The 8,201-nt window shown below is 39.1% G+C and overlaps 2 protein-coding genes across 2 annotated transcripts; both read left to right on the forward strand.

Annotated features, from left to right (window-relative positions):
• Positions 1-262: 262 nt before the first annotated feature.
• Positions 263-4,822, forward strand: ndufv1 (NADH:ubiquinone oxidoreductase core subunit V1). The gene is made up of 11 exons (XM_068333831.1): positions 263-304; positions 1,290-1,399; positions 1,484-1,566; positions 1,763-1,933; positions 2,188-2,371; positions 2,509-2,698; positions 2,821-3,033; positions 3,399-3,565; positions 3,663-3,744; positions 3,866-4,011; positions 4,619-4,822. The coding sequence occupies exons 2-11, from the start codon at positions 1,295-1,297 to the stop codon at positions 4,694-4,696; spliced, it is 1,419 nt and encodes a 472-aa protein (XP_068189932.1). The 5' UTR covers positions 263-304; positions 1,290-1,294; the 3' UTR covers positions 4,697-4,822.
• A 498-nt stretch (positions 4,823-5,320) lies between these two features.
• On the forward strand, positions 5,321-8,061 carry LOC137607824 (oocyte zinc finger protein XlCOF22-like). Its single transcript, XM_068333832.1, has 5 exons — positions 5,321-5,479; positions 5,859-5,994; positions 6,414-6,529; positions 6,945-7,088; positions 7,165-8,061. Exons 2-5 carry the CDS (start codon positions 5,895-5,897, stop codon positions 7,840-7,842), a joined length of 1,038 nt encoding a protein of 345 aa, XP_068189933.1. The 5' UTR covers positions 5,321-5,479; positions 5,859-5,894; the 3' UTR covers positions 7,843-8,061.
• Positions 8,062-8,201: the final 140 nt, after the last annotated feature.

The following is an 8,201-nucleotide window of genomic DNA, read 5'->3' on the forward strand; positions in this document are numbered from 1 at the left end:
ATTGGCGTACATGTCAATATTTTAATAATTCATCGTGTGTTAGGATGATCAATGCTTTCTGCATATTTATCTTATTTGTGTATTAAGGAGTCTTGTAAATACACACAAACAACAACTTATGAGAGTACCTGTTTTGAAAGGTGTATAGTTAACAGGATTGTGGCAGCAACGCCCAAAGGTTGTGTAATTCATCTGTAGTCAAATTGGCCGCCTCGTCGCCACGGGTTTGTTGTTGATGACAACTTCCGGGTCCGGGGTCCATCCATATCCGGTTCAGATTTCTGGAGCTCAGGACACAGAGAAGGTTCGTAACACAGCCTGTTTTGCTAACTTACATCACGCAAACCTTTCATTGTTTTTGATGACCTTTTATTGAACTGGCTCTATATGGTTATCAACATACTCTTATTATGTTGGTCAGTGGAGATTTTAAAGTTACGTTTAGAATCCGCTGCTTTTCTGACATTACAAGGTTAAACACTAGCTAACAAATCTTAGCGCTAGGCTAGCTTCAGCTCGGTGTGTGCACACGGAGATCTGTGTTTAAATACGCACGCAAATGCGGACGGGATTCAAGAAATGTCCATATTTTTCAAGAGATTTACAAGTGTGTGGATCTTAAATAGTGTCGTTTTAGTATTAAAGCTAAAAAGCTGCAAGCATTCGCCTTCATCTTTTTTAGCAGCCAGTCAATACCTCTGACGTAATGACAACACATAAGAAGTTACGCAAGTTCCAAAACAATGCTTTTACAAATTAAAGCATAGAAAGCAAACTTTTATCAATCTCCCAATAAGATTAAAGTTTAACAAAGTTTGTTTTCAAATTTCGACTATTGATGAAACGGTACCACAATTAAAATTTGCTTGCTTTTGGGTTGCTGGTTTGAAAGCTAGAATAAAAAAATGTTTATAGGACCATTAAAATAAATGTAATAATTACTCTTGCTGTTGAAAATGCAGCTGTATATTTATTTTTGAACAGTTGGAGAAGCAGAAAAATGCTGTTGTTTTTAGTCATTTATGAGAAAAATGCAACATTTAACACAGTACACGATGTCTAACCTGAAACTCAAAATCTGAATACATTTGGTCTTGGGACGCTAGTTCTGACTAACATTTGAAAATATTAACTCGTAATTTAAAAAAAAAATCCAATGACACGTATAATTTATTATGTAAACAGAAAGCAATGTAGTCATAGACCTAATCATGATGATCATAGTGATATTCTGTTAAATCTAATTAGTTTAGATCTGATTGACATGTTATGGTATGCCCTCCCTGTAGGAAGGATGCTCTCCCTGTCTCGATCAGTGGTGAGTGGGGTAGCTCGTGCCCCAGCTGCTGTGAGCCAAGCTGGAGTGACTGCTATCACACGATTTAACAGCACAGCGCAGGTATCTTACCTATATTTTTTAAAGCTGAAATTGAAATGATAATGCTGGAGGAAACTTTTTTTTTTTTTGGTCATATTTTTCCAGAGTGCTCCTAAGAAAACAACATTTGGACCTCTTGCAGATGAGGACAGAATTTTTACAAACCTTTATGGCCGCCATGACTGGAGGTAACAGACCAAATATTGTTCACACGTGCTCTGGAATATATTAAGTATGCTACTTATTTGACTGAACCTGATTGAATATAAAATGACGTGCTGAACAGTAATATGTTTTTTGACCTCAATGACCTGACAAGAATTTGTGTTGGGTTGAAACTTAAAACTACCACAATCCTCACCTGCTGGTATATTTGTGCTCCAGGCTGAAGGGGGCGCTGAAGCGTGGTGACTGGTATAAAACTAAGGAGGTGCTTTTAAAGGGGGTCGACTGGATCCTCAATGAGATCAAAGTTTCTGGTCTCCGTGGGAGAGGTGGTGCTGGTTTCCCCACTGGTATGAAATGGAGCTTCATGAACAAGCCCAGCGATGGGAGGTCAGTGAGGAGATGGTTGAAGACAGACATGTGTTGAGTTGTGGTTGATATTTTTAAGACATTTTATGAATTTACATGTAGAAAGCAGAGTTAAAGGGTTTGAGATGCTTAAAAGTCGACATGATCATGATTAGTCGACATCACTGATATTTACTTCACTGTTAGTGTTTAATTATGAATTTAGAAATAACCAGACTGCAAATAATTCATTACACAACCTCATATTTCAAGTCACTTTTAATTTCTTTCTTTAGACCAAAGTATCTGGTGGTGAATGCAGATGAGGGGGAACCTGGTACCTGTAAGGACAGAGAGATCATGAGGAATGACCCCCACAAGCTGGTGGAGGGCTGCCTGGTGGCTGGGAGGGCCATGGGGGCACGCGCTGCTTATATCTATATCAGAGGAGAGTTCTACAATGAATCTTCCAACCTGCAGGTGAAATATGGACAAAGTAAAATTTAAAATGATTGTGCATTTTGTCAGGAATTTCCAAAATATTTGTTTAAAAAAAAAAATTGACTGAATTAAGTTTATTGAAGTAAACTAATGAAGCGGATTCTGTCTGTTTTTAGGTGGCTATCAATGAGGCTTACGCTGCTGGACTCATTGGAAGGAACGCCTGTGGCTCTGGCTATGATTTTGATGTGTTTGTGATGCGTGGTGCGGGGGCGTACATCTGTGGGGAGGAGACTGCTCTCATTGAGTCTCTGGAGGGGAAACAGGGGAAGCCCCGCCTAAAGCCCCCATTTCCCGCTGATGTGGGTGAGTTCCAGAGCGTGAAACACAGAGTTGAAACATTTTCTCAACATTTTTAGGCTACTACTGAATGTTCCTACTCCTACCAGTCGTTCTGAAATATCTACATCGCTCCTGTTTTTTTAAAGGTGTGTTTGGTTGCCCAACAACTGTTGCCAATGTGGAGACTGTCGCCGTGGCGCCCACCATCTGTCGCCGTGGAGGCTCATGGTTTCTGAGCTTTGGCAGAGAGAGGAATTCTGGCACAAAGCTGTTCAACATTTCTGGTCATGTTAACCATCCCTGCACCGTAGAGGAGGAGATGTCTATCCCTCTGAAGGACCTGATTGAAAGACACGCAGGTTCATATTACACAGAAAATTTATCCAAACCTGCTGGACTTATTAATTAAGATGTCATTTTTTATTTCATAATTAAACTATTGCTCTCAACTGGAGGTGAGAGTTTGTTTCTATGACATGATTTATGTAATATTTTTCAAAACGTTATTAGTTTTTCTTGTGAATTTATAAAAGCCTTTTGTAGGCAGTGAAGTGTAACTAATGGAAACAGGAAATCTGGAGGCATCATTTGCTTGTGTGATTATGTGTTCCTGCAACAAGGGGATATGCACTGAAAAGATTAAGATGGCTTATTGCAAGCACAGCAGTGCATGGAAGAGTTGATTCATTTATTTATTTAATTCCTACCAACATCTGTCTGGTAGGTGGAGTGCGCGGCGGTTGGGATAACCTGCTGGCTGTAATCCCCGGTGGCTCCTCAACACCCCTTATTCCCAAGAGCGTGTGTGAAGAGGTGCTGATGGACTTTGACGGCCTAATCCAGGCTCAGACCGGCCTGGGAACAGCTGCCCTCATCGTCATGGACAAATCGGTACGTTTGTCACATCTGCAGCACAATTCATCATGAATAAATAAATCTTTGAACATCTGTTACGTTTGTTGTTATGGTTGATGCATGGCTTTTGCAGACTGACATTATTAGAGCCATCGCCCGCCTGATTGAATTCTACAAACATGAAAGCTGTGGCCAGTGTACACCCTGCAGAGAAGGTAAGTTCTATTTCAGTATATTTCTTGAACTGCACACTTCACTGAGTTTATTGTTGCATACAAATGACTGCACCTTTTATGAACTTATAAATATTTTACTACCTTTTTATTTATTTTTCAGGAGTGGACTGGATGAATAACATGATGTGGCGTTTCGTGAAAGGCGATGCAAAAGCAGCAGAGATTGACATGATTTGGGAGCTCAGTAAGCAGATTGAGGGACACACTATCTGCGCTTTGGGAGACGGTGCAGCATGGCCAGTGCAGGTAAACACATGTACTCTTAAAAAAATTGCTTGTATATTAACCTAGTTACCAGTATAATTTTGCTCTACAGGATTGTAGACTTTCCACTTTATGAGTTTTTGAAGGCTAAAGCCCCAAATCATTGACATTACATGACATGACATGACAGGCACTTTAAAATAGTAAGAAAGTAATCCGTCTTCAACCACAAGTGTTTTTGCAGAGACAAAAGCAAACCTTGTGAACTGCACGTACTCAGTCAGTCCCCCTAGTGGTTAATCTGATATCTGTTACCCTCTGTGTTGCTCGTCAGTCAGGCATCCTGCAAATTACAGTGAGAATTAAAGGTCACCATTATCACAGAAAGTTGTGTTGTTGAAATATTAGAGCAAACAGATGAGTTTAAATGTCATGCTGTGTGATGAAGCACAAGAGAATTTAGGGCATGAACAAGTTGATGTTTTACCAATGTTACTTTTTTTTTACCAGTGTTTCCCAAGCTTTGGATGTTTTAGCTGCTTTTCTTGTTTATACATACTCACACATTGTTTGTATTGGACGCTCTGTTCTTGTGGTATGTCAGTTTTGCAATTAAAACATTCTGTTTGCCTTTCTCCTGTTTTCTCAGGGTTTGATTAGACACTTCAGGCCTGTGATGGAAAGCCGAATTTCTGAATACCAGCAGCAGAAGCAGGCCAGGGCTTAAAAGGCTTTTACACTTTCATGTATTTCTCCTGCCTCACACAAATTATTTAAAGTGAGAATGTGTTCTCTTATCATCAGGTTTAATGTTTATGTCCTCCTTGTCTGAATAAAGTTCTGTGAACCTTAAACTACATTTTTGTCTTATCTTGTGTGTTGTATTTTCAATTCTTTTTTTATTGCTTTACTTGTGGAGAATAGTAGTAGATTGGATTCAAATTTATTGTGACTACACTGCACGAGGAAAAGTTTGGCACCTAACCAAAGTGCAAATACACTCATATACTCATTTCTAAAAGTACATATAAACATACATAAGACATTCAGAGTATATTAGTGCACAGCATTTACACATTATAATCTATACAGTATGAATTGAGTGTACAGTATAATTGGGTGAAGCTAAAGAAATATTAGGTCAATACAGTTAATAGCAGTCTACCTGAAATTTGAGGTCTTCATCAGAAACTGAAGCCTAAATTTTATTCAAATTACATGTTTTTTGAAAAAATGTATTGTTATGAAATGCAAAAAGGATGAAACACCTACTATAGACGGCAAAAATTACAATAAACATTACATCAAGAGGCAGCTCGTAATCTCGCGAGAGTTTGCAGACTTTCCCACCCCACGTGACGTGAGCTGACGCCTGCACAGCTTTTTGGTGGACGGTTCGCTCGATATGAAATGAAGGCGTTTTTGAACTGCCCACATACACACGGGATTCAAATTTAATATTAATTCTTCTCACATATGGAGCTTTAAAGCACATGAGTACAAATCCATAGTAAGTATAAGACAGTAAAGTAATAGATGATGCTAAAATGTTGAAGTCCAGTCGACTAGCTTGTAATTGTAGCTTGTAATTAGTTGAAGTTGCTTCCATCCTTCTTCACTAGCTCAGGCCTCATTAGCGGTTGTTGTCTTTTTTCATCATCGATTGTCTGAAATGAATTAATTCCCTACTACTATATTCAATATAACACTATGTTGTTGTCAGCTAGCCTAATATTTGATTATTTCTCCGGAATAATGCTGTTTGCTGAATATTCGCGCCACATCTTCTTCGGCTAGCTTTGTTTCTGCCGCTGCAGTAACCATCCATTTAGCTTAGACTGTCAAAAACAACAACAACCTTGTTTGTGTTTCTGTTTTCCCTTTTTCAGATCTATGTCGTTGGGTTGGTATCTGTAGGCATCAGCATGGAAATGTTGAAGATAGAACAAGTCATCGTGGGGAGTGAGATGAGATCCACCTCAACGGAAATCAAGTCTGAACCAGCGGTCGTCCCTCTGCAGTCCTGTAAGATGACATTTCTATGCACGTTCAATACATGATGATCAATTTATAGACCAAAGTAGTCGATCACTGATTCCATTCAGGCTCGTCCTGTCAAATTTAAGAGAGCTAACACAGTGTATATTAATTAATGATTAAATAAATAAAGCAATATTTTCTTATGTCAGTAACTTCAAGGGGAAACCTTTTCAACAGGCAAACAGCAAAAAAATAATTTCCCTTAAAAAAATTTTTTCCCCATTAATATCAAGATAAATGCATGAATGAAATGGCATGCATAATAAACTGAAAATACATCAATGTGCATGCATTATTGTGCAAAAGATCTTTTTAAAAAATTATTGTGCTTCTCTATGATCTGACCAATCACTGCTTTCAAATAGTAATCGTACAATTGTTTTGGGGTTTTTTTTCATGTGCAGATCAGCATGAGAGCCTGCAGTGTTTTCAGTGCTTTATTACCTTCTGTAACCCCAAAGCCAAGGACAGACACATGAGGAAAAGTCATCGAGAGCAGTACAAGCAGCAGCTGCAGCTGGTATGGAAAGCATATCAGTTCTCAAGTGTAGACAGCTTAGGAATTCATATGTTAATGCATGTGCTCATATAATTTCTACTTTAGAATTCGATTTATAAAAAATATCGAATTGACTCCTATTTTTTCTGACCAAATGCATTTAACATGATGTCGCAGAAATGAGTTGTAAATGTAAATCTGCCATATCAAGTATGAAATTGTGTAAAATTCAGCCTATTGATTGACAGGAATTTTGTGAGTGACTTAGCATTTGAGAATTACAAAGCATAATTGCCTCGTATTTTTAATCCCTGTTTTGAGCGATATAAGGATAGCTCAAGAAAAAATAAGAAAAGCAAACCCAATTGTCTTTCTTCACTGAGTAGAACACAAAGTTAGGATTTCATGTTTTTAACCAAGTATCTTAATTTTACAGACAAATATACTGTTCAGTTGCTACACCTGTGACAAGTGCTTTGCCTCCTCTGAGGAGCTCAGCCGACACCAGGCCACCCACAACAGAGAAGAGAAGGCCTTCATCTGCCTTTACTGCCGGAAAAACTTCCATACAGTCACTGAGGTGAGACGGCAGCAAAATTTATGTTGCCTGTTTATGCTTCGTAAAGAATGACTGATAAATGCTAAATATCTTGCAGCTAAACAAACACAGACGAAAGGAGTGCAGAGAGCGACAGTGTCCCTGCATAGACTGCGGTGCCTTGTTTCCCAGCCCTTCCAGACTTCGCAATCATCGCATTGCGGTGCACCCCCAGTGCCCGGTAGTGCCTAATGATACCAACACTTATAAATGCTGTAAATGTAGTCGTGCTTTCCAGACAGAAGAAGAGCTCCTAAGGCATCAGGAAGAATTTGCAAGTGATATAAACTGTGACATTAAGGCGCAGGGGAAAAAGCGTGGCCGCAAACCTAAGTATACGACTCAGATTGGGGTGGTTGACAGCAAGAAGATCAAACAAGAGGAGGAAACAGAGGAATATGAAGCGTACAGTAACTGTATAACAGTTGGAAGCCCCTCCCGTGAGAAACAAACGGAGCTCAAGATTCCTTGTCCCGAAGCCAACTGTGACCTTGTATTTCCTTCTGTTGTCTCCCTGCGGGCACACAAGCGCGAGCAACATGGACATCCCTCTCGTAAGGCTCACACACAGACATGCAAAGAACATGTTCAGGGTAATGCTGAACCTGAGCAGCTCAGGGGTCATTGCTCTCGATACACCTGTCCCGTCTGTGGAAAGAGCTTTACACGAGAGAGTGTTCTAAAGACCCATCAGAACACCCACACTGAAGGAGAGGAGGTGGAAGAACAGAGATAACATGAAGAAAAAGACTGAATTGTCCTATATCATTTAGTGAGACGATGAGCAGAATGTTACCAAAAGTTCTTGCTTTTGGTATGTTTTCATTTGAAAATTTGCTGATGAGTTTTTGAAGCAAGTTTATGCAGTATAGAGAGGTTGTTTCTGGAATGCTGTTTTCAATTCCTTTTAGAAAGACGTTTATGCTTATGAATAAAAGTCATGATTTATATATACTTCGGATGTATGTCATTTATGAGCTCTTGTCACATTGTCCTTATAATAATTCTGTATATCTATTGCATCTGAATAGTTGTAGGTTATTTGATCCTCAAATGTGGAAATATTTTTTATGTAAAGATAAAACTATTCAGGGT

The sequence above is a fragment of the Antennarius striatus genome, chromosome 14, assembly GCF_040054535.1.
Source record: "Antennarius striatus isolate MH-2024 chromosome 14, ASM4005453v1, whole genome shotgun sequence".
Taxonomy (NCBI): domain Eukaryota; kingdom Metazoa; phylum Chordata; class Actinopteri; order Lophiiformes; family Antennariidae; genus Antennarius; species Antennarius striatus.

Bases quoted from the DNA above. Each gene is read 5' to 3' on its own strand.
- ndufv1 (XM_068333831.1), top strand. From the start codon at position 1,295: ATGCTCTCCCTGTCTCGATCAGTGGTGAGTGGGGTAGCTCGTGCCCCA. The intron at 1,400-1,483 runs GTATCTTACCTA...ATATTTTTCCAG, and splicing joins GATTTAACAGCACAGCGCAG to AGTGCTCCTAAGAAAACAAC. The intron at 2,699-2,820 runs GTGAGTTCCAGA...GTTTTTTTAAAG, and splicing joins CCCATTTCCCGCTGATGTGG to GTGTGTTTGGTTGCCCAACA.
- LOC137607824 (XM_068333832.1), top strand. From the start codon at position 5,895: ATGGAAATGTTGAAGATAGAACAAGTCATCGTGGGGAGTGAGATGAGA. The intron at 5,995-6,413 runs GTAAGATGACAT...TTTCATGTGCAG, and splicing joins GGTCGTCCCTCTGCAGTCCT to ATCAGCATGAGAGCCTGCAG. The intron at 7,089-7,164 runs GTGAGACGGCAG...AATATCTTGCAG, and splicing joins ACTTCCATACAGTCACTGAG to CTAAACAAACACAGACGAAA.